Source organism: Ochotona curzoniae, unplaced genomic scaffold (genome assembly GCF_017591425.1).
Source record: "Ochotona curzoniae isolate NIBS_2020 unplaced genomic scaffold, NIBS_Ocur_1.0 contig_1, whole genome shotgun sequence".
Lineage (NCBI taxonomy): Eukaryota > Metazoa > Chordata > Mammalia > Lagomorpha > Ochotonidae > Ochotona > Ochotona curzoniae.
The window spans coordinates 33,888,097-33,914,504 of NW_024464918.1; the positions used below are offsets into that span (position 1 = coordinate 33,888,097).

The window sequence follows — 26,408 nt, forward strand, 5'->3', positions numbered from 1 at the left end:
AGTCATAAATAATATTTATAACCTTTCTGTACACATAATTTTGATTATCTGATACAAAAGGGATTCCTCAATGTGTTTTTCCTGCATTGCTTTAAACTGTTTATTGATTTACAGGAAATATTTGTGCATGCGGACACTAATCTTTTTCTAGCTGTATACCCTGCAAATATCTTCCCAAACTCTGTGGACTGAGAGCGTTCCATGTCATTTGTATTATAATCTCTGTTTTTCTAAACAGCTGTATAGTAATCCACAGTAGGAGTGCACAATAATTTATTTAGACCGTCTATATGACCTGTTTATTAGGAATAAGGATTTCTTTCTTTTGTTAGCTTTCTTTTACCAAAATATTTAATCTTTCTGAGATTCTGTTTCCTTATATTAAAAATAAGGAAAAACATTTCTTCCATATGGTGGTAGATGACTTTTGAGAAGTAATGTAAGTACTAATTATGTTGTGTGTATGATAATTGTTTACTGGATGTTCAACCACATGTGTGGTCTCTACCCTGTTGGCCCAGCTGTGACCACCGGAAGAGTATACATTCTTTGCCCAGTTTCACACTGTGTGTGTGTGTGTGCATGTAAAGGGGCATGATCGGGCTGTGAGGCCCACCGTGCTAGCCAAGGATCTTGTTTCTGGTGTCACTACATGAAGCTGGACAGAGACACTCTTCACATGAATTCCCCGTGAGTAGCTCTTTAAGCCATTGAGCATGGAGTTGCTGTGGAGAAACATTTCTATACTACTTACTGCAGTTGTAGGTTAGCACTGTTTTATACTAAGTCAAATGACAGTCATTCTTCAGTATACCACTGGTCATGAGGATCTTCGTTTATTGATGGGAGATATTGCTTTAAGTGAGGCCTTTGTAGGAAGAGGGGACACAGATTGCATTTTTGAAATGAGAGCCATTCTGCCAAGCCATCTTCCGGAAATCTTCCAATTGACACTCTCACCAACTTTACTTACGGGGACTATTTTCCTCATGTCTTTCTCCATTGTAGGTGTTAATACTATTTTGGGGTTAAAACACATACTTACAAGTTTTTAGTATTTCTTTTCATAATTTGCATTGATTTTGTATGTTATGTGCTCATAATCTTTGAGCATTTCCTCATTAATCTCTTAGTCATTAAAAATATACCTATGGGGAGTGGCCAAAAAAAAATACACCTAAATCTCTAATTATAAAACTATTCAGTTGACAGCTAACATCTCAATTTCACGAATGTTGTTATTGGTTTGGCCTGAGCTCTTTGGTTTCACGTTTTCTACATTGCGTGGAACTGCTAATGACTTAAGTGCAAAGATTTTTACACGTGTAAAAATACACGTGTCCACTCACCACATGAAACTAATGGAAAAAGCATAATGAAAATAAAATTCAGAGAAATAACTTACTTTTATAAGAAATCGCAGCAAACTCAGAATAGACCACCTCCCTCAGCCATCTGATAGTAGGCATTGTGGTTTTACAGTCTCAGTTTTGAAAGACTCTATATCCCCCGCCCCCGTGAGGAACAAGGCAAGAAAGACTATGATCAATTACATTCATCATTGCCCTGCAGAGCCTAAGTACTAACATACTCAAATAAATAGGACAAAATTTAAAATTAAAGGCAGCTGGATATGAAGGGAATAAGTGAAGTTGTGCTTATTTGCAGACAAAATGTTTATGCGTGAAGTGTAAAAGATTGTATTTAATGCCTAGTGGAACTAGCAAGTACCTATCACATCACAGCATGCAGTGCTACTTCACAAAAATGTCATTGTGTGCATATGTGAGCAAGTAGCTGTGTATGACTCAGTCTATCAGTTATTTTATCCTTTTCTAGAATTTTCATCTCATGTCTACCCACTATGTTTCTGAGAGTAGTTATAAGAAATCAAGCAGAGTAAAGTTTGTGGGAACCAAATGAGAATAATTTCTTATGTGATCATATAAGCTAGACATTTCCTTAAATTCCTAAGTACTTTCAAAATTGTTTTCCTCTCTTCAAAGAAATAGGCATAGCAAAGTTGTAGATGAATATCTGAGTCAGGGCTTAAGATATCCGATAATCATTTTTCAATACATATTGCTGTTTATGAATGGCAATGCCTTTCAACCATAAAGTTAAATTTTTTTTTTACCAATGCAAGCATCTATTAATGAATTAAATTATTTGAAAACTATTACAAGTAATGAAAGTATGTTTATGCAGGGTATTGCCTCCGGTGACATTTCCTTAAACTTAACAAAAGTGTTTTATATTAAATATGGATTGTTTATAGTACTATTGGGGTATCTCTGTTTCTCACCATGTTGTGTATTGTGTGGGTCAACTTGTATATGTTCAAGTTCTCTTAATGTGTGTCTGCTTTTATATTAATGTGTCTAGCTTTATAACTTTGTGCTTTTCCCCTTTTATGTAGAGGAGATAAGACACTGTGATATTTTCTTGGCACTTGGGTGCTGAAATCCAAGTAGCATAATCTTTTCTGTATGCATTTTGTGTGGAAGTAATTAATCCCATTTTGCCTTGGGAATGGTCTGAGGCATTACTGATTTAGAGCCTAATTCAGCAGAACAAGCGTCTTCGGTTCTAAATCTGTGTTCTCTGCCATGTACTGAATTAGTGAGATCTGCTGGTGGGATGGATTGTTCTGTAACATTGCTGAAATAAAGTTACAGGAATTAATATGTATATATGAACATGAAATCTCCATGTGAGATAAATTGAATAAGAGGAAAGAAAGTATGGGACCCTGTTGTAGTTGTAATTCTGTGTTACATGTGTGCAATATGATTTTAGGCCTCTGGTTTTACTTAAGTTTTTGTAAGAGGCCCTATTCACAGTTGTAGCAAAAGAAGTAAAGAAGGCTTTTCCAAAAACTCATGGAAATGCACTTTATCTTTCATCTGATTTTTCTGCAAATTTTTGTGAAGACATCCCCTTTCTCCCCACTACTGTACCAAATTTTTAATTCTGTAGAGAAAGTGCTTTGGCGAGACTTTGTAAGTTAAGGCTTACTTCCTATGAAGATTTATGTAATGTGCTTCTGCATGTGTCATTTGCTTTACTGGATAAGAAATGATTAATTTTAAGATGGGAAAAGATTGCTTCAGTTTCACTCTTAACATTGTCTGGACTAGATTTACAAGATACACCCATTTTTACCTGCCAGGCTTGAGTCTTGAGGCTGAGGCTCAACAGCACAACAGATTTGGCAAGGGTATTCCTTTTACCTGATGAGAGGCGGTGAAAAAAAAAAAAATTAGACCAAAAAGAAAGGTAGAATGCATTTTAAAATCCAACAAGGCTTCAGTTATCTGTGAAGATCGAGCCCTCGTTGTGATAACTGAGCCTGTATACTTTGATTCTGTGACCTTGCTTTAATGCTTAAGCCACTAGAAAACAATCCTAGCATTGCCACCAAAGGTCAATATGTATTAAGTGTCCATTATCAAAAGTGTAATATGAATTAAAACACCGTGTGGCTCTTCTGTATCTGGAACAACAGCAATAATAAAACAATAACAATGTTGCAAACATGTTATGAAACAATGGTTTTTGAAGCAAATTTTACTTGGAAATTCTGTTTTCCATATCATTCTTCATATTAATCTCTGGTTTGGGATGTGTTAGCCTGGAAGATCTTTTGGTAACCAAGGTGATCTCATCTCAGTAGCATGTGGTGGGATGTTCAATGAAGTCATATGTGGAAGCTCATGTTGTTCAAAATCTTTTGGCTCATGACAGCTTCATTTGTCAAACACAACCCACAGGACACTTAATCTTTCACAATCCAGTGATCTCAGATCTTCCATTTTATATTTTATGAGAATCTGATTAGGATCATTGGCTTTTAGTTTCCTAGACAGAACAGATCTGCTAGAAACTCCTGAGATTGTTTTAAAATTTTCTAGGAATCAGATTTTCAGCTGTTCAAATGGCCATCATTTAGAATTGGGACTGTTTGCGAAGGTAGTAGATAGAATTTGTTTTGAATATTGTAGTCAGAATTTTAACAGAGTAAATTGTTTACCTCCCAGACAGATGTAATCATTAGGTGTTGGTGTTCTTACCCACACACTAAGGAACCTGGGACCAGTGAGCCAGGTAGCATGTGTTGGAGCAGATGCTAAGCTTAGTCTTCCATTACTCCTGCTTTTTGTTCTGATACTTAAATTTCTCCTGATTACAGTCAGCAATGTGAAATTGTCAGTATATAAATACTTGACCTATTTTCATGCTGTCCATTCAAAACAAAGCCCAAAAAGTTCTTCCATTTGGAAAACATATATATTGCATGTAGTTGAAAAAATACTTGTTTTCAAAGTTCATTGCTAAGATTGAGGAGGGAAAAACACTGTGGGGGTAGATGTTTAAAAGTGAAAGGCCAGAGCAGCCAACTTCTTTTTTTTTCCTCTAACAAAGAGCAGGAGGTTAGCATGAAGAGCGAGTGCTTTGAACCCAGGTCCCCCCACCATGACAGCTGTGCAATCATAAATTTACTTAACCTCGCAGTTCTTCAGATCTACCTGTTTTTTTCAGTAAGATGAGTAGAATAATGTCTAACATCATTTCAGTGTCATGACTGTGTTTATTAAACAAAATGGAGATAAGAAATACAGGCGGAACTTGTTTTGGTAAATTCATTAAATGTCTAACTTGGCCTTTCAAAATGTTACCTGCTGGGTACTTTTGTAATTAAGTAATTTATCGTACTAACTTGGCTTAACATAAAGCAACAATGTATACATGTACAATTTGTGCATTAACTTGTTTCAACAAATTTGACATCAAAGGTATGAAGCTACTTTTCCCTGAGTTCTAGGAAGTGTCTGATGGTCAACTGAGTTGTTGAGTGAACTTGACTCACTTCCATTCTTTTCCCAACATCCCTTTGGAATTTCAAGTGCTGAATGCCTTCCAGGAGCTGATATTTAAAAAACACTCACACCATCCCCTCAATTTGAGTATCAATTAGTGACACAGTGACTAAGCTCAAGTGACCAAACGAACTATAAAATTCACACCCAATGAGATAATGATGGTATGATTTTCCTGTTTTGCTGGAGTTGTCAATTTCAAATAATATATAGGAAATAAAAGTGAGAAGGGAATGCTTATTGGAAGCCTGATAGGTTATGTGCTAAGTTTTCTTACAGGGTAAGAATAAAGTTGCAATCCTGTGATAAAGGGAAAATATATCTAATTAGTATATAGTTTCTAGTAATCAAAAATTAAGATAATTTTAAGTTTGTGAAATATAGAATAAATACTGGCCAAATGGGCCCAAAGCAGTAACCTAGTCATTAAAGTCCTCACCTTGCATGTGCTAGGATCCCATATGGGCATGGGTTCCTATACCGGTGGCTCCAGTTCCCATCCAGCTCCCTGCGTGTGGCCCAGGAAAGCAGTTGAGGATGGCCCAAAGCCTTGGGGACCCTGCACCCACGTGGGAGACCTGGAAGAAAATCCTGACTCCTGGCTTCAGATCGGCACAGCTCTGGCCATTGTGGCCACTTGGGGAGTCAATCAGCGCACGGAAGATCTTCTTTGTCTCTCTTCCTCTCTATATATCTGATTTTCCAGTAAAAATAAATAAATCTTTTTTTTTTAAAAAAAAATGAATACTGGCCAAATGGAATGGAGGTATTTGTTTAGTTAATGGGGAAAAACAGCTCCTTAATTTTCAGAAATGTTTGTGTTTCTTTGTTCATCTGTGCCATGCCATCCCAGATTACTGAGAGAATTGGTAGACACTAAATTTCTCTTCATTGTATTTAATTTTTTGTAGTTACCTGTTCCATTTTTAATTATTTGAGAATTTATTTCTATATTTGAAAGGCAGGGTTAGAGAGGAGAGAGAGAAAGAAGAAAAAAAGAAGGAGAGAGAGGAAGGGAGAGAGAAAATGTTTTGTTTTATTGAGCATTTGTTCAGTTTTTAAAAAAATTCATAGAAAAGTAATTTTTTTCCTTGTTTAAAAGTATTCATTCTCATCTGCTTGAAAAGAGTGATGGAGGTTTACGGCAAATACTTCCATTTGCTGGTTGACATCCCAGATTTCCAAAACAGCCAGGACTCATACAAGTCCAAACCAGAAGCTTTAGAAGTCCACCATGTCTCCCATGTGGGTGGCAGATGCCCAGTCCTTTGAGTCATCACCTGCACTATTGGGAAGCTGTACAGTAAGCAGAGTTGAACTGGACTTGAACTGGCATGTCAGTGTGGGATACAGTTGTCTCAAATAGTGCCTTCATGTGCGGCCTCAACTCTTGCCATATCTTATTTCAATTTTTCAAGACAATGCATCATTTATCAGTATTGCAACATAAGCTTCAAGTGAAAGACTGTATTACATGTGTTCCCTTAAATATCCCATAATTTATGGACTGTTGAGATTCTGCTAGCTATTTATATTTTGAAACCTGAATATTATGCTTTGTGGTTGTTCCTTTGTGATGCTGTTGTGGGAATTTTTCCTGATTGGTTGATTACAGGACTTTCCCGCACTGCATGATACAAGGATTTGAAACGAGGACATAATTCAAATGCAAAAGTGGAAACTGGGTTCACATTGCAGATTTCCCAGTTCTTGCAAACTGCACATCCGAATTTCAGTGCATTATATCATTTCTACCTTTAAAATGTATCTTGAATCTGAACCACCAACCAGCTGCCACCAATACTATCCTGATTTTAAGCAGTCTCCAAATTAAATCCTCTCCTACCTCCATAAGCTGTCCTTAGTACAGCCCTTACAAATAATTCCAGATATACTTATTGTAATATTTTAATGGCAAAAATATAGTGAAAATGAATTCATAAACGTAAAAGCTTGTCCACTATTTTCAGTATGGCAGTTTTTTTTTTTTGAGCAAAGAAAAAAAGAGTTTGGGGAATATTGCCTGGTTCAGCTCAGCTGTATCAGTGATCAGTTATTTTTCTAAAGAGTCATATCAAATAAATGTTGTGTTATTAAATTAGGATAAGATACCTGAGGACTCTCATTATTCTTTACATTTCTGAAATTCTGAAGTACTTCCTAATAAAGGTTGAAAGACAAATAGTTTTTAATCATGTTATCTTTTGTCAGTCCGCCCTAGGATCTTACAGTGTTATTCATAGTCACTTTTTCCAGCTCATTCTACACGCTGGAGACACTTCTCATTTAGCACCCCCTCCTATGCTGTACAATTAAAGGAATTCAAACCCAAGAAAGACATTTATAAACTAGAGATCATGCCAGAATAGTGACAAAAAGAAAGAAATGTGAAATGCAGATAGTAACAGGGCCATGAGAGTATTCATCATATATTTGAGGCACAAAAAGTTGTTCAAGATGCAGTTTGAAGATCTGTGTACATTAGTGGAATTCTGGACGTTTTTTTTTTTTCATCATTCTGGAAGTTACCACTATCTATTGATGCCTGGATTGCCTCAGAGTGGGGAGGACTCTGGTGGTGATTGAAATGTGTACACAGAACTTTAAATATTTATCAATGATGATGATGAATGATACATTCTGGACGAGGAATTTGGAACTAAATGACCCTTAATTTCATGTTTCGATGTTCTCTAGTATATAAATGTCTTTTGTGAAACATGGTGCATGGGTGTAGTATCCATGATGTGGTCTGGTACGAGCAGAAAGCTTTGGGTTGCAGAGTTTACACTATATTATTTCAACTCTTTAGTTGTATATGTTCTCATAGGGCAGTCTCTAATAAATCAGTATGAGGTATTATTAGTGTTTTCTGTACTCACAAATGGGACATTTATAAAAGAGGAAAGAAGGGTTGGAAGGTTAGAAAGTCAAGCATGTTCTTTAAGCTCTCCTTTGACATATATGCATTTGTACTTAAGGTTTCCTTGGTTAAGAAACAGGCCATGCAAGATAGAACTCTGGTGGTATAAAGTTTTTTCCTCTTTTTTTTACTAGAAGAATACCGTGATAAGTTCTTGGATATTGTTTCATATTATTCAGAATACAGGGTAAAGGATTATTGAAAGATCATAAATGGAAAGAAATAACACTATCACATTTTCTTGATGTGGGTGTAAATGAGAAAGAGAACTTAAGAATATATAATATGTAAACACCTTAAATATTGTAAGGATGTGTAAAGAATGGTGGTTTCTTTTAAGAATGTCTCCTTGTTTCACAAACTGTTGTGTTTCTCCTCTTTTAGGACATTCACTGACACATAGTGTGTGGTCGGTAAATTTGGTTGAACAAATTAGCTGTTGTGTTCGGTTGACCTTTAGTTGAATCCTAAAAATAAGTCACAGTGAGTTTTCCATGTCTCTGAGTGCCCATACTATGGCCCTTTAGTAGTTTGCTCCACTAATCTTGTTTCCATGGCAAAATGGATTTGCATCTGCTCTCCAGGGATACGTAGGAGGTTGGCAACTTCTCTGTCAATTGTGAGGTCACCAGTAAGACCTGGCAGTGAGGAGTACTTCCCCCAAAATTGCAGCTGTGCAGCCTTCTCTGTGGTCTCATTCAGTTCTACTTATGGAATCGCATGAGATAAGTGCTGTCATGGTGAATGGCTCTGAGAAATCACGGAATGGCTAACCCTTTCGTAACCAGATGTACCACAAGCGGGCACTAAGTTCTAGAGTGCGTGGCAAGTTGGAAGCTGAGTTTTCTTGTTTAAAAAAGAATATAGGTCAAGTAAAGGTAGTTAATAAATACAAAAACATCCCTTGACTCCCTACGAAACAAGTAAAGTTCATTTCCAGCAGTTGTTATGACTTCTGAGAATCCTGATTGATGAAGCCATGGAAATGTTTCTGTGCTGTTGAATTTAACAAAATTTAACAAAAACGCGAGCACATCTGTTTGATCGCTGTGCGTGGCTGTACTACAGAGTTGTTAAACTTGAACAGTGTGGGTTCCACAGAGGCAATGTGTTCTTGTAGAGAATGGAGATAGGGCTTATTCCTATAGTTTTTTTTTTTAACCTGAAAAATGTATACAACTTCCCCCTTCTTTCACCTCATCCTACCCTTCCTTCTCAGTCTCCTTGGCTGTCTCACTTCCACGTCTCAACTTCCCTGCTTGCTCACATTCTTAGGCCTTCTTTTCTCTTTGTTCTGTGGAGATTATCATTCATTTTCATGGACTGAAAAATGATCTTGAGATGACAGTTCCTAGATAGATGCTTGTATCTAATAAGCTCCGTACTCCAAGTATCAACTCAGGTTCTCCATTTGGATGTCACAGAGACTTTAGAATTTCCATTCTCTGCTATGAAAATTTGTTTCCAGGGCCAGCATGGTGGCTTAATTGACTAATGCTCCACCTGCAAGTGCTGGCATCCTATATGGGATCTGGTTTGTGTTTCCCATTCGCTCCACTTCCTATCTAGCTCCCTGCTTATAACTTTAAAGCAGTGGAAGATGCCCCAAATCCTTGAGACCCTGCACCAAGGTGAGAAGTCCAGAGGACACACCTGGCTCCTAGCTCTGGGCTTCAGCTCAGCTCAGCTCAGCTCTGGCCATTGTAGCCATTTGGGGAGTAAACCAATGGAAGGAAGATCTTCCTCTCTGTCTCTCTCTCTGCAAATCTCCATTTCCAATATAAATCTTTTAAAAAATCAATTCTGTCCTCCACAGTCTGACTACTGTATCTCATTTACAGACTCCTATGTGCTCCTTGAGCTCTCAGAACTGATTATGGATTTATCCTTTACTCCCCCATGTCTCATCATCACACTGGGAACACACTTGGCTGACAGCCTTAGAATGCGGGTGAGAGTCCAACATAAATCTCACATAGTCTTGCTTTCCCCCATCATTAGTGCAGCCGCCATATGTTGCCTCATCAGTCTGGCTACCATGCTCTTGCACCTGGACGATTGGAACTGACTTCAAACTGACCTACCCCATTCCACTCTTCTCATCCTTGTAATATGTTTTCCACAAACAGGAATGGTCTTCAGAGTTAATGTCATACTATGCTATCCACTGTCAGCTGTCTCAAATTATGCTTCCAGTGAAATCTAAATATCTTACGCTGGTCTTGAGAGTTCTAACTGAATCATTATGCTGCCATCCTCTCTGTTCTCTTTTTGGGCTATTTGTGTACATCTGTGTGCATGAGTGTCCTCTCACTGCCTCTGCCTCCATGTCAGCAGGCAAATCTTTAACAGAATATTTGTTTACATTTTCTGACCTTATACCAATCTACCACTGTTTACTATTTTTATCTATGTATTCATTTTTAAAGATTTATTTTTATTGCAAAGTCAGATATGTACAGAGAGGAGGAAAGACAGAGAGGAAGATCTTTCTTCTGATGATTCACTCCCCCAAGCAGCCGCAACAGCTGAGCCGATCTGAAAACAGGAGCCAGGAGCTTACTCCAGATCTCCCACGCAAGTGCAGGTCCCAAAGCTTTGGGCCATCCTCCACTTCCCCTCCAGGCCACAGTCAGGGAGCTGGATGGGAAGCGAGGCTGCTGGGATTAGAAACAGTGCCCATATGGGATCCTGGCACATTCAAGGCAAGGACTTTAGCCACTAGGCCACCGCGCTGGGCCCTTGGAGTCATAGAAAGAGACTGAAGGTTCCCATCTGCCAGTTCATTTCACAAATGCCTGCGACAGCTGGGCTGGGCCTTTCTGAAGTTAGGAGCCTTGACATCAGTCCAGGTCTGTCATGTGGGGGGCTGGGACTGGAGAATGTGAACCAGCATCTATTGCCCTCCAGGGTCTACACTGGCAGGAAGCCCTGGAGTCAAGAGCCAAAGGCAGGAGTCAGATCTGGGCAGGCACTGTGACATGCTACATGTGTATCTTGACTGGTGAGATGTCCACTCCTGCTTATTAATTTAATTATTCTATCTATTTTTTAACAGGTCTTGCATCTGTCCATCCCAACCTTTATTTAGTATTAGAGTTTGGTCTAAGTCCCTCAGGTATTTTTTTTTTTTTAATGAAATGATTTCTGTAAGAATTAGTGAAATGCTCAGCCCCTTGTCCCTTTTCCTGATTTCTGCCTTCCAGGATCGATTCCGATTCTTCTACTTGCCTCTATATTAGGAAGTACGATAGATAGATTATTTCACATTTATCTTCCATTTACTAAAATGTATGTTTTACTGTTTTATAAACAACATGAGGACAAAAAAAACTTAGATTGCTCAAAATAGTGGTTTTAGAATGTTCATTTAAAAATATTTATCAGGAAGACACACACACACATACAAACAGAAAAAGAGAACGAGAGAGAGAGAGAGAGAGAGAGAGAGAGAGAGATCCTGTCTACTGCTTCCCTGCCCAAATGCCTGCAATGGTTAAGGCTGTGACAAGCTAAAGCTGAGAGCTGGAACTCAGTACAGGTCTCCCCTGTAACAGGATCAATTATTTGGTACATTAAGAGGAAGCTGGAGTCATGAGCAGAGCCAGGACTTGAATCTACATACTCTGACATGGGATGTGGGTTTTAAAGCTGCATTCCAATCACTAGACCAACTCACCCCAAAGTGTACCCCTTTGTGAACACACAGTGGATATATTGAGTTCTTGCCATGTTTCTCTGAGATTCCTAGCCTTGGTACCTGGCATCCCTCTGCCCGCAATACCACTACTTTTCTTCACTTGCATTTTTTTTCGTATGGCTGTTTCATTCTTTGAGTTTAAGTCATGCCTGAAATGCTGTCTCCTTGAAAAGACTTTACTCTGCTGCCTGCTTCAGCTTCTCAGTTCCCCACTTTGATTTCCTTCAGATCCTTAATTGTGTCTTTAATGCACATTTTATAAAATGCTACTCTCTTAACTTCTTTTGAATGTATCACGCTTATCCCCTTCCATGAGGACAAGGAATGATCAGTTTTCTTGCTTGTATCTTCAGTGGCTTGCACACTGCTTTATCCAGATGTTCAATGTGTGCCTTTATGGCATACATGAAGCAATCATCAGGAAAATAATATGCAAGTTCTTCCGATTCATCAGCTAACAAACAGACTTAATGTAAAATTTATTCCTTTAAGATGTTTCATAGGCACTCAAAAGTATTTATTAAAAATAATTATAAACATCAGAGATCATGATAAAGTGAGTGGATTGATGAAAGTATATTAAATTCAGTAGTTTTCTTCATTGGAACAAAACTGAGAATAGAAAGTGAAAAACAGCAGCAACCAAATCAATACTTAAATGTCAGAAGGGAAATTTCTTGTCCATTTTTCTTTTTTGCTTGTCTTTCATTGATTTATCATACAAGCTGAAGAACAGTTGTATTCATTGTCATGCTTGTTATCCTGTGTGGTTATAGCAGTTTTAAAGGGATGCTTTGGAAACTGTTTTTAAAACCCTATCTCTGTCACATGTCCAGGGGACAGACAGAAGGAAAGTAGATTTATTCAGCAAAATCAGAGGTTTTTCTTTGTAGGAGTGAAATCCATACCAGTATCATTGTTATGTAAATTAACTAGCTCAGTGTTGAGTTTACAACTCTAGAAGCCATCTTGATGTGCCCTGTTATACTTGTCCAGGAAGAGAGGGAAGGTTGAAAAACTGAAGACTTTCATCAGGATCTGTTTCTGTGTATGAATCACATGGATGGATGCTGCTGCAGAATGCTCCTGGGATTCTTGCTGGCGGTTGTTTCCCATTGTCTCATCCCGTTCTAGCTGTCAGGCCTTCCATTTCCTCGGCAGGCCAGGTGTGTTCTCCTGGCTGACCTTGGCTTCCCTATCTAAGATTTTCTCCCTGTACAACTTGGCCTGGCCACCGCTCATATGCTGTCTCTTCTCAGATGTCTTCCATCCAACTGGCCATTCCCACATCACTTTCTAATCCCTTCATGGTACTTGGCACTACCTGAGTTCACATTATTCCCTTGTAAGTTTTCATTAAATAAGCAATATTCAAGAGAAACAGAACAACGAGAGATTTTGTTAGTCTTTGCTTTGTTTTAATTCCTAGTTTGCTTGGGTGTTGTCATTGGTTGGTTTGCTTAGGCTTTCAGAAGCACTGTGGTAGACTGAGTTACAAAAAGTCTTTTGTGTCATTACACCTTAAACATCACAGCAAGTCAGCATTTCTCTGCTGTTTTCTCCCCACATTCCAGTTTTCTTCAAACCAAGTGCATGTTGGGTGGAAGGAAGCATGAAGCTTGAGTCCTTGTTTTCCTCTCTAGAGTTTTCACTTCCTGGTCTCCTCTTTAGAGCCTCTCTTGATCCTCCTGGTCAATGCTTTGGTGCCTCGGGGATTACTGCTACACAGCATACAAAGAGGAGAAGGTTCTTAGGTGCCCGTTGATGTTAGTGGAGAGTGACTGCCGAGTTCTGTGTTTGCCAGATGCCTACAGGGATACTGTCTTGTGGGTCACATGTATGAATTCCTGGAAGACTGTTCTTCCTAGCTGCCCCTGTAGTCTCTGGGGATCTTTTGCTTCTCCTTGGACAACTGTGGGTTAACTTCCCAGTTTGCCACTGTCAACTCTGTAGACAAGCTATGTTGAACTTAATTTTTAGGATTCTGAGTAGAGTGCCAATAAATATATCTTATACATAATTATTCATATGATGCCCATAAATCTTTTTTTTAATTTTTTTTTAAAGATTTATTTTTATTATTTTTTCATTGGAAAGGCAGAGAGGAGAGACAGAGAGGAAGATCTTCCGTCCGATGATTCACTCCCCAAGTGAGTGCAACGGGCCGATACTATGCCGATCCGAAGCCAGGAGCCTCTTCTGGGTCTCCCACACGGGTGCAGGTTCCCAAAGCGTTGGGCCGTCCTCGACTGCTTTCCCAGGCCACAGGCAGGGAGCTGGAAGGGAAGCGGGGCTGCCGGGATTAGAACCGGCGCCCATATGGGATCCCGGGCGTGCAAGGCGAGGACCTTTAACCACTTGCGCCACCGCGCCGGGCCCGATGCCCATAAATCTTAACAAATTGTTATGAATAGCAAACAAGTGTTTGGCACTAAGTTGACGAGACAGAGCATTGTTTGTATTCCTGTAGTGAAAGAAGATGATGGGTTTTGCTACCTGTAGTCACTGCCATACTGTAAGATCTGACTGTCCAAAGTTGATGCTCTTTATTTTGAGTTAAAGGCTGAATGGGTGAGTAGTTACTAAAACTGCAATGTGTTTTGCAGTTAAACTTTATGAACCAATTATGAACTATGCTTATAAGCATGCCTGAATGCTATTAAGAAACCAAAGCTATTCTTAAGTACAAAAGAAAGCCAGGAGATAAAATCGAATTGTACGTGCACATGCACTCACAGACACACATGAATAAGAAGGTATGTGTGTCTGCACATGTGTTGACCTCTTTGGGAGAAGTGTACATGTATATTTGCACCACCTATATGGTGGGATTGTTGGATACTTATATTTTTAAAACTATTTTAACAATGTTCCTGATTTAAAAGCTCTAATTTTATGATCACAAAACATTTGAAGCAAGAAAACAGAATTAAGATAATGGAAGAAGGAAAGAAAGACTGAAGCCCCATGTGCCATAGGGAAAATATTGAGCATTTGTCTGGATGGAGGCCTCCAGACTAAGTCCACTGCCCCCTAAAAGCTAAGGTCCCTTTGACAGATGGATTGTGATTACATGAAAAAATTAGTTGGACACAAGCTTCAGAACCTTGGATGCAATATTTTTGTCGTTTGCTCTCTGAGGGGTAGGAGCTGGTCTTGTTATTAATATCAAATTTTGAGTATTCCCCATCCGTGAGGTGTTTAATGTCCAAATCCTTAGTGCAAAATTTGTTAAAGATAAGGATTATTTGACATAGCTGTCCTACAGCGGGCCTGGCTTTTTTAGAGTTTCATAAAAGCAGTTTGCACTTGGAGCCACATAGTCTTTGTTTTCTATCCTGCCTTCATCAAGTAATGATTTGTGATCTTAGGACACTGTAGATCTTTTTGAAACTGGCTTTTTTTCTACCACGAAACTTGTGAAATTCACATATGCTTTCCCAGATTAGTAAATTAAGATAAATAATGCATATGAAGTTCCTGGAGTTTAGACAAACTCTTTTCATCCATGACTGTTTTCTTGCATACACTTTAAGTTTGAAAGGGAAGAGTAAAAACTGTAATTTTAGCCTGGACAACTGGATAAAAGACAAGGCCATATGCAGAGATAGTTATATAGTTATAGAGATGTAGAGAGGAGGTGCTGTTTTGGAGGGAATGTTGCTACAAATGAGGTGAGATAATGGAAGTGAGCCACCAGGAGAAGGGCACTCAGGGGAGCCAGGGCATGCAGGCAGAGTGGCTGAGAATCACCCCTCAGAGGAGGTTTCCAAAATACAGAGTGAAGGATGGATGTAAGGAACAACTGCTCCATCTTAGCTTGGCCTGGCGATGAGGAACATGCTTGTTTAAGGCAAGAAATAATTGCTAGAATAGGATGCTGAACTCTCTGCCATTGTCCATGCCCACAATAACGGACATATGACTGTATGAAGAACTATACCTTAGTAATGATATAAGGGAACTCAGGGCAGGGGTGGGCAGTTAGAGAGAGGATAAGGGAAATCTCAGGGGTCTATGGAACTGTGTCATAAAATAATAATAATAAATGAAAGATTTTTAAAAAGAAATAATTGCTATAGAAGATGACAAGTGTGATGCAAATTTGATGAAAAGACAGTGGTCAAGGATCAAGTATAGAGAAGAAAATAAAAGGAAATTGTAGGTGGCCTCAGAACAATTTAAAGTTTGGGGGCGAGGGACATGGAACCAAGAATGTTGGTGAAAATGAAATTAGAATATGGGTAACAAGCAAATAGTAGCAGACATATTAAGAACAAAAACTAACTTGGAAGACAGACTGCAGCCTGAACTCTGTGATAGAGGGCAAACTGCATCATATTTCTCAGGCCAGGTTTCCTTGATTTTCAGCTCTTCTAGTGCTCAGATGAACATGTCCTTCTGTTGTTATAATTTTATGATTCTCTTTGAAGCTCTTTGGCCAAGTAAAAAAATACACTTGAGCGTTTAGCAAACTAACCTTGGAAGTGGTCGAGAGAGGAAGCAAAGGTGTGATCGGCCCACCTCACTGGCTTGGTGAAGGGAATAGATGCTTTTCAAAGCAATGAATTGATGTCTTTTATCTCAAAAGAAAATAGTTTAAAGTCTACTGACTTAAATGCAACATTCCTTGGGCTTCTGCTGTGCACTAGTATTACAGGCATGAAGACCTTGACTGTCTTTTCCAGTAGCTCATAATCTGATCTGAGATCTGAAACAATACCCACAGGAGACTTACAGCGCAACTAGGAAACATGCAATGTAAAGATGGACAGGCAGGACAGGGGTTGTTCTGGAAATTAGACAGGGTCTGCTTTATGTTGCAGAACTGGCAGCTCTTCACAGCAAGAGGGACTTTCTGGGAAGCCAAGGCAGCGTGTGTGATTTCCAAGGATATGATTCAACTAGAAGTTATTCTGAAATATGTGATACTTGTACAATTAAATTTTGTTTGCTCTACGTGTGCACAAAACTTGAATAGGAAAAAAAATAAACATGGGGATGTAGGCAAGAGTTTATCATAGTTTTATATCTAGTTTATAGTATCTTTATTAAGGGTATTTAGTCCTCTGGGCAAACAAGGCAAACAATGAAAGGAATAAATCATGAAGAGTGTTTTAGAATGATGAGACAGTAAGCTATGCATGGAAGAGGACATACATTTTCATACAAATATTTATACAGAATATGCAAAAATATAGGAAACCACACCCAGTTATAGTAATGTTGAAATAACATTTGGTTTGGATAAAATCAAAGATATTAGTCTACGCCAAGTCCTACATTATGCTTGTCTTTCAAGCTACATGATGTTTTATTTACTTAGATATATGCTATAATATTTCCATACCTCTCTCCCCCACCTAAATGGAGGGGAAAAAATCACTTAAATAGAATTTCAGATATAGGGAAGCATATATTTGAATTAAATATTTTCATAATCATGTACTGATGCCAAATTCTATAAGGGATTTGTTCCCACTATTTACCACTAAAACACATGTGTTCCTCAGATATCTCCCCAGTGCCATGAAACATCTTACACTGGCCAGTGGATTGGTTATCTTATTAAACATCCTGTTAAACCAATGGCTTTCATTTTTCAGTCAAGAATATTGTTTTGCTTTTTTTCAAGCACTAAGATTTGCTTCCAGATATCTTCATGAATGTTTCCAAATGGTTTAGATCATTCTGAGAAAAAAAAAAAAAACAACTAAAACAGGACAACCTAGGCGAAAAACACCTAGACAGTTTGCATTTGTTTTAGATAATATGTTCATGCAAATAATCTTGTTTGCAAAATGTCAAGCCATGCTCCCTACCTGTGGCCTGGGGAATGTTGGGGTGCTGGTGCAGAGGTTAATTTGGGTTCATGTCCCTCTGCACCTCATAAAACCACAATGTAGATAAAGCAAATGGCAAAAGTGAGCCCACTGAGGAAGTACAGAAAACTAAGCTTGTCTGCCATTTGCTGTGCTGTGGGGAGAGTCCTGCTCTCACAACAGGCATGTTGTAGCACTTGCTGCTAAATATGCCAACGGAGCCTGGCAGACACAATCAGAGAGCAAGTATGTGTTGAATGAATGAGTCACCGTTTATAAGTATTCCAACATTTTTCCTTTTTAGAAGTAACCTTGTTTCTAAAAAGGTCTATATATAAGCTTTCAACACAACTATTACAATATATCTTAAGAAGTATATCATGCTAACTCTATGTGAACCAAATTAAAATGAATCATACATAAATTTCCTATGGTTAATGCAAACAAAAGAAATAAATATGGCTAGACTGAGTATTAATTAATTTTAACCTCTTAAAACTAAGAGATTATTTTTTCAAAAAAATGTACTAAAGAGATACCATCATCAAATACATGCTATTTATATATTAATAATGTAAATTTAAATACAAAAATGGAATGAGAGTCACCACATTTTATTTCATGGGGAACACTACTAGCAAACTAATTTCTATTCTAACCAAGGAAAGAAATAACTAGGCTTAATCTCAATATTACAAGGATAACAGCTACTTCATATTTTTATTGATCCTAACCATATTTTAAAGTTTCTAACCCTTGGTGCACAACTGCATGCCATTTGCACCATGACACTATATGAAATTAACTTGTTTATGTAAATGATGTTTCATTTTTTTCAGACTTACTCTGCAAAGGTTTTAAGAATATTTTGTAGGTTTGTTTCCATGCACTTTCTCCTAGATTTGCCTTGATGTGATACATGAACTACTTTATTAAGTTGTAATTGCTCAGATGTTGGACTATGTGATATATGCAATTAAAAGCTCTATTACTCCTCTTATACATGCTGTACATGAAAGTTGACCCCATGTATCTCCCAAAATGAGCCTATAACATTCTGCAGTCTTTACTGTGCGTCTGTTGCTGGCAACCAGCTTCCCACCCACACGTGCTAGGGCTGACTAAATGAAGCTGATATGAGTGCCATAAGTATATCAAGATGAAGCAATAAAGTGGGAAGATGGTTGCCTTTCCAGGAGGTTGCTAAGATATTTTCAATAGAAGACTGTGCTAAAGCAAATAGACTCTATGAATAAAGGAACCAGAAAGTACATTTTAAATGGTTTTTCTTACACCTCTTCTTGTGTTATGTATTCCAGATGGGATTCATACAGCTCAATGAGGACTTCCTATTTATTGAGCCGCTCAATGATACAGTGGCCATAACAGGCCACCCACACCGTGTGTATAGACAGAAAAGGTCCGTGGAGGACAAGGGCTCCGAGAAATCAGCTGTCCACAGTCATTACTGTGGTGTCATTCCAGGTAATGCTTTTTCCAAAAACAGTTTAACTAAATATATGATGTGAGATGAATTCTTTCAAACATGCCCACCTCAACTATCTGTCTCATCTGCTGATGAGAATTATGTATTTGTTTGTGATCTGTTTTTGTTAGTAATTATTAAATGTATTTCAGAGTTCAGTTTTCTGTGAAGCATGATTACAATTTTGTATCAAAGAATGGAAACTAAAAAGGGCTTACAGATTCACATGTAATGTGCCATAGACCTTTCTTGAACAGTTTCATAAGATCCTGTTCACTTCCCTAGATAAGCAATGACATTGATAGAATTCCAGATCCCCTGAAACTGAATACCATGAGCTCACGACATATTTTAGGCTACGTCTAGGAGAACATCATAGGTATCTCATTACTTTGACTAGAGGCATCCTCTACTTTTGCTCTCACCCATCTAAAATATCTTCTTGGAGATTAACATTAGTGGAATTGTTAAAGGTTTATACATTAAAATAGATTTATACTTTAATATTTTTAAGATCAGCTTCTGAAGCCTTAAGTCTGGAAGGTTTTAGTAGCCCATAAACAGTCCAGCCATCAGATCCTCATCTCCATGTGGCTGCCAATTCTTCACAGAAATGAAATGAGGACTGTTTCATACATTTGCTTCCTTCCGTTAGGCAGACAACTGTGACATCTGCAGGAATGCTAAGGAAAAGGAACGGTTTCTGTTAACGAGACTTGAAAGTCATCGCCAATATTGAAAATAAAAATAAGGTTTTCCTAGTAAAATTCTTTAAGATATCTAATCCAGAAATCTCAATGAATATTCAGTACTGTGGGCAGTATTTCTATATGCAGCCAGAGGAAATATGAACTCATGAGTTTTAAGTGTGAAGACTTTAACATTTGAATTTCAGCTTTGAAATGAAGTGATAATGTCTTTGGTACCAAGATGTCAAATCTTCAGTTGGGTTAATGCCTTTGGGGTTACTTTAGATTGTGAACTGTGATGATAAATAATATTTGCAGAAACCATAAGATGTTCACTTCTTCAATTTCCTAAAACACTTGGATTGAGAAAAGAAAAATGGGTTTCTGTTTAGGATGTATTTATCTCAGATTAATCTGCATCTTCTCTTCACATGTATGTGTGAAGACCTGTGATCTGAATTTGCATAGGAACTATCTTCAAAAGTGGTTGTGAGTCTGTCATACTATCCTGTGTGCGCATTCAAGTCAATTTAATCATCTCTGCCACTCCCCCATTCTACAAAGGAGTTAAGGATAGCTCAAAAAGTTACACTCTTATCAAGCAGAAAACATGAACAAACCAAAACTTTTGTCTTGTGAAATGATAAAAAATTAACACCAAGAATTTGGAATTCATTTGTTTAAAGGGAGTGTTTTTGTGTGAATTATGCTGAAAATCTGTACTGTGTCCTTTTGGATCTTAGTAATTTTCACCTGTTGTGATTAATCATGCAAATGGGTGACGCAATGCAGACACTGCATGCCATTATGAATGGAAGAACATTTTCTACGAATTTCTTAATTTAGTAGATTAGTGAAGCATAAAATCACAGTTTGTATTTGGCAAAATCCTTCATAACGTTTCTGAAGGCTCTGAAGGTGTGACTGCTGCATGCTAATGTTGACTTGCTCATTTCAGGGATTTGTATGCAAGGAGTGTTAAGCTGTGGTCAGTTGGATACCTAACTAAGCTTCGCTGTTTTGGGATACTTTTAAAGGCCAGGAATATTAAAATAATTTTAGAAATGTCAGTCTTCAAAATAAAATATGTGTTCATCTTTGCTGTTATGTGCAGCTGTGGCTCTCCTGTCTTGCTTTAGGCTTATGTGCCAGCATATTAATCACGTGGCCCAGGTTTGCCTCTGTGAAGTACAATCATCAATAAAACTTATCTGTAGCCTAAATTTTTGCAGTCTTTCCTTCTCATCATTTTAGTGGTTTTGGTAGATTATAATGTTGATTATATGTAAATTTTCCCAGATATCCTCCTATTTGATGTATCTTCACTGTGTTATTTTACAAGATGATGTAGAGGACTCAGGTTCAGTTCTCACCATCAGTGTCAATCCGTCTAGCTTATCTTGGGTCATTGCCTTAGACCTTTGAACTGGAGCTCTGCTCACAATAGCAGCACAGTTGGTCTCCATATAGGGATGTTGAGCTAATGACATAACTCCCTCAGAGGTGAAGAGTGTTATTTCAGACACACCGGTAAGTCACCAAGTGTAATAAGAACTGCTGGGGAATTAGCATGCACAAGCTAAAATCTTGTGCAAGTAGGGACCTAATCCTCAAAGATCAAGTGAGGCTTACCAAGCCCAGGGGAGAAGAAAGGGGATGGACAGACACTGATCATGGACTTCGGTGTCAGACGGTCTGGGTTCACATCCCTATGCTACCCTGGCCTGTGTGATCTTGGGAAGCTTGACATTATCTCTCTCATATTTCATTCTCAATATTGAACCTGGGTTAGTGATATCTGAACTTTAACACTGTCCTTAGACTTGCGGGTTTTTTTTGTGAATATTAAAAACACATGTGGACATTTCCACATACATTGTTATGTGGCTATGAAGCAAGAGATTTAAGGCAAATATAACAACACATGTGAAGGTGTAAAGACACGAGAAATCATAAACTGGGAGAGCTAAAGCAAAGCCAAATATCTGTACTTGGAATGCCCTGGAAAAAGAGTCATGGACTAAATAATTAAAGGGGCTGTGTGCTCTGTCGAGGACCTCATCTGCAAGCGTTGTTATCAATTTTTTCCGCTTATCGTCAGTATAAACTTACGAGTAGCTCTGGGATTCAGTAGGAAGAAGAGATTCGTGGAATTGATAATCAAGGACTGACAGGACAGTTAGACCATTCTATTGTTAGATTGGACATAAGCAGGCCACTGCTGTGGTCATTGCCATACTCCATCTCTATTTGGTATGCAAATTGTTGTCGGCGTTGGGAGTACATCATGGAGAACACACACTGGGCACTGGTGAATTCAGACTTTGAAATGTCTTCTCTAACTGGAGAGTGCTATTCTGAATGTGCATATGGGTAAAAATGGTCAAAAGCTTTAGGAAAGGAAGCATAAGCTCAGCAGAGCTATAGACGGTGAAAAGATCAAGGGAAATAGCAATACACCGAAACAAACAGCAGCAATAACGCACTGTCATTCTATCTCCCAGCCTTTACTCCCCTAATTCACATTGCTTTCTCCTTCCCAATCTGTAGCCCATCACCTCTCTATCCCTACTACTTAGCTGCAATTAAGCAGTAAGAACATTTCTATGAAATGTATTATGTGCTGGAAGATGTTTCATAAGTTTTTGTTTGTTTGTTTGTTTTTGCTTTGGAAAGCTTTGTTTATTTATCTAAAGGCAGAGGGACACAAATAGACAGAGACAGAGAAAAATCTTTTGTCTGCTGACTCATTCACCAAATTCCTGCAACAGTTGAGGGCAGGAATTTCATCTGGCTGTCCTACATGAAAGGCAACAAGCAAATTACTTGGTCCATCATTTACTTCCTCTCAGCCACATTTGTAGCAAGCTAGACAGGAAATGGAAAGTAAGTATGAAATAAGTGTGACATAAACCGGATCCTTCTGTTTTGGGATGCTGCTATCCCAAACAGCAGGTAAACTTTGTGTCACGATGCCTGCCTCTCTATTTTATCTTCTCTATAATGTCACGAGATAGGTATTGTTTGTATTCTCATTTTACAGACCAAGGAAGCTGAAAGGTTGAAATAAGCAAGCTCAGCTTTTGAGAAGTCAGAGTTGGATTGATGTCCACGAGAATCACTTCACTTAGTTACCTTCTTTGTGTATTCTTGATTTCAATTTCACCTTCTTGGAACGTGCTTTCCAAATATCCAAAGAGGTGCATTTGCTGATATTTCCTTTTAAGAGTCTCCATACTTGCAAAGTAAAATTCATACTCTATACCCTGGCATTTAAAGTTCTTTATATGGTAGATAGACAGTCCGAATTGAAATCACCTACAGTGGGACCTACACTGTGGCATAGCAGAATGAGTCACCACTTGTGACACTGGCATCCTGTATCAAAGTGCTGGTTAGAGCCCTGTTTTCTCTGCTTCCAGTCCAGCTTCCTGTTAATGTGTCTGGGAAGGCCCCAGATGATGGTCCAAAAACTGGGCTCCTGCACCACATGGGCAATATGAATGGTACTTCTTGCTTCTGATTCCAGCCAGGCCCAGTCCTGGCTTTTGTAGCCATTTGAGGAATGAATCAGTGGGTGAGAGATCTGCCTCTCTTTCTTTATTTTTCATGTCCTCTGGCTTTAAGGATGATTAATAAAAAATAAAAACAATTACACCTAGAACCCCCATGAAAATGCTGTGAACCCTATCTGGATACACTAATCGAATCTGGGAAACAAGGCATCCACATTATAATCGTGGACTCTGACATGGTTATTGTGCATTTCGTTCACAGTAACATTGGAGACTTCGGACATCTTTCATGTCTGTCCCAGTGTACCGTAACCTTTCAAGCTTCCAGACTCCCTGGCTTGCTTCAAGGTTTTCCTTTCTTTTCCTATAACCCAGCCATGCTGCAGCTGTATCTTGGGAGGTCCTTCTGTATCTACATACACAAGTCTGTTGTTTTCCTGTACTTTTTGCATCCATCAGAGTTTAGGACCCTCAGTCTGCAGTTTCTCACTTCTCTAAGCTTCAGTGTTCAGTGATGTTGTGAACTATGACATACAGCTAGAGAGTACAGAGCCTACCTTCCTCTTTTGTACCCTTGAAATACAATTCAGGTTTCTCTTTTATAAAATAAAGCATCCTAGAAATCAAAGAAATTGATGCAGACAGCGATTTCAATGGGTTAGTTATGGCAGAAATGTAAAGAACAAAACCGAGTTGCCCTAGGAATTTTCTTATGTTCTTAATGTCAAAAAGTGCCTTTATTTTGACCAATGACCCTTAGTTAATAGGAGATTCAGTTTAAGAAATACTTTCATTTTTCCATAATTTTGCTTATAGTGTATTTGAGTTTTTGAAGCAGATTTAGAAATTTTCTTGTTTACTTTTTGTATGGTTGCATTTACAGTTAATTCCTCAGAAGTACCTTTTTTAAACAGAATATGTATTTAATCATATATATTTATATATAAATGGTTTGTTGGACATGTTTTAAATTATGTAGTAATATAAACTCTCAGGAAGAATAGATCTTATTCTCATTTAAGGGATAATTCTATAATTCTAATGTGATTTTTTTTCCTGATGATTTTTACATAGTTGATTAGGCCTTGAATTTTATAAAGAGGCTTCTGTGAATGCTTTACATGTGTTATTATAAAAAAGTAATTAACCATAGTATGGCAGTTCCTTTAGAGTTTCTGATCAGAACCTCGCTAGTTTTAATTTTGTGTCACTGCCTTTATGTGGTTGAAATGGACTTACATTCCTAAGAGTAGAAAATAATTAAAGTGTCACCTATAGTAAGTTATAACACTTAAGCAGGCAAATCAAACACGCTGTTTTAACAAATACTCTGCACTATTCTAGCCTCAGGAGCAACATTAAGCAAAATAGGGAGACTGAAAATAATACTTAGGCAGTATGTATTTTTGTTAGCCAGGATGACCATAAAGGCTTCTTTGATGTAGAAAAAATCGAGAATACATCTGGGGGAAGTTGAGGCTAGATGAAGAGAATAGCTATCCCTAAATCCTTATCATTTAGTGGTACTGATATAGACGGAAAAATGAGCACAAAGGGAAATGAATAGGAAAAGAGATGGGGAGGTCTGGGAGATAACTGGTTCTGTGTGTTGCTGATTTGTGTGACTCCCACATTTTCACACCTTTTGATGTTTCCATGTTAGGGCATTGCCCTTCCTACATGTTTTTTTTGATTGACCTCTTTTCCTCAGCATTGTTTATGATGTTCATCCATAGCTCTGGAAGGTGTAACATTGGTTTCTTTTCATTTTTTGTCAAATATCCCACTATACAAATAGGCAAATATATTTATTTATCCATTATGCTATTAATTGCCATTTCTGCTGTGTAAAACATTGTGGCTCTGAATGATCAGCACATGCAATTTGTATGCATTTTTGCTGGGTGCATATTGTATCTCTTTGACAACTGGATTTGCAAACATTGAACTTTAGTAGTCACTTCTAAGCAATTTCCAAAGCCTTTATCCCATTTTGAACTCCAGCAAATATTTGTGTGATATTTCCAGTTGCCCCCATGTTCTTACTAACACTTACTACAATCTCTTACCATTCTTGGGATATTAAAATGTATTTAATTGTGGTTTAATCTATATATATCTAAAAACTAATCAGATTGAATACTTTGTCATATACTAGGTAGTCAGGTAGATATCATCTTGCAATAAATACCTGCTCAAGCTCCTTTAAGTTCAAATTATTTTTTAATTTGTTTATTTTCCTTTGATTTCATTTACCTCTCTGTTTATTCTGAAAAAGTACTGGTAATATCTTCTCCCACATGAATGGCATGTTTTTTTTTTTCTGATTGCAGCATGCTTTTATTCATAGAAATTCTTAATGTTGTCAAGTTTTTAATTTATATATGTTTGTGGTAGCTGCTTTTGTTTGCCTCCTCTTGGATCCTTGTCACCACAAGGTTATGGCTGTATGTGTTCTTGATGCTCTAATAAAAGGTAGAGCAAAACCCTTTCTAACTCTTGTATAAAGGTTTAGTAATGAGGTACATCTGCCTGAGATTAGCTGTATAGCTGGTCATCTCAGTTTCAAAAGTACTCCAAAGTCAGATAACTTTTGAGACTTCATGCCTGCAGGGAACTTACAGGTTAGCTTATTCTAATGAATGGCTAATATTATTCACTTTGCTTGAAATGGAGGTACATCAAAATAATAAGAATCAATTCTCTGTTGCAGATAAAGCAAGACCTAGGTCTAAAAAAGTAGCAGAAAGTGGAAGAAAGAAACGATATTCATACAAATTACCTCAAGAATACAACATAGAGACTGTAGTGGTTGCAGACCCTGCAATGGTTTCCTATCACGGAGCAGATGCAGCCAGGAGATTCATTCTAATCATCTTAAATATGGTAGGCAAACTTTAAAGTGCGCTTGGAATTTTTTCAAGAAAACTCTAAGGAAGAAATGTGTGAGTATTGATAATGAAGTTCTTTAAAAATTAACTCATTACTATCACTTTCCTTTTTGCCATCAGTTATGCTACTGGTTTGGTATGTTAGGTATACCAAATCAATCATTTCAGAAGCAATGTCAAGATCATAAATTATATTTCTAGTAAAAAAACACTTTCGATTCTACTTTTGATTGTGGTAAATACCATTCTCTATTTGTATTTACTTTCTTTGTTTTTCCTGTGTCCTTTCTTCTCCTTTTTGAAAGGCCATTTGTTAGAATTAGTGAAAATGTTAAGACATTTGTTTATATGCATGGCTAGCTCCATCAACACTTTAGATTAATTGTGAGGTGGATGCTGAAAATCCACTGGATGCTGATAATCCACTGAGCTCTTATATGGGTATGTAATGTAATGTCAAGTAGGATTCTAGTGTATGATTCACTCAAATAATGGCCAGTGG

The 26,408-nt window shown here is 37.9% G+C and overlaps 1 protein-coding gene across 1 annotated transcript in view; it reads left to right on the forward strand.

The window, feature by feature from the left end:
* ADAMTS19 (ADAM metallopeptidase with thrombospondin type 1 motif 19) overlaps positions 1-26,408 on the forward strand; it is a 171,939-nt gene that overhangs the window by 19,073 nt on the left and 126,458 nt on the right. Inside the window, exons 3-4 of the mRNA XM_040976406.1 lie at positions 18,645-18,810; positions 25,729-25,901. Coding sequence (XP_040832340.1) covers positions 18,645-18,810; positions 25,729-25,901 — 339 coding nt within the window. The remainder of the gene's footprint in view (positions 1-18,644; positions 18,811-25,728; positions 25,902-26,408) is intronic.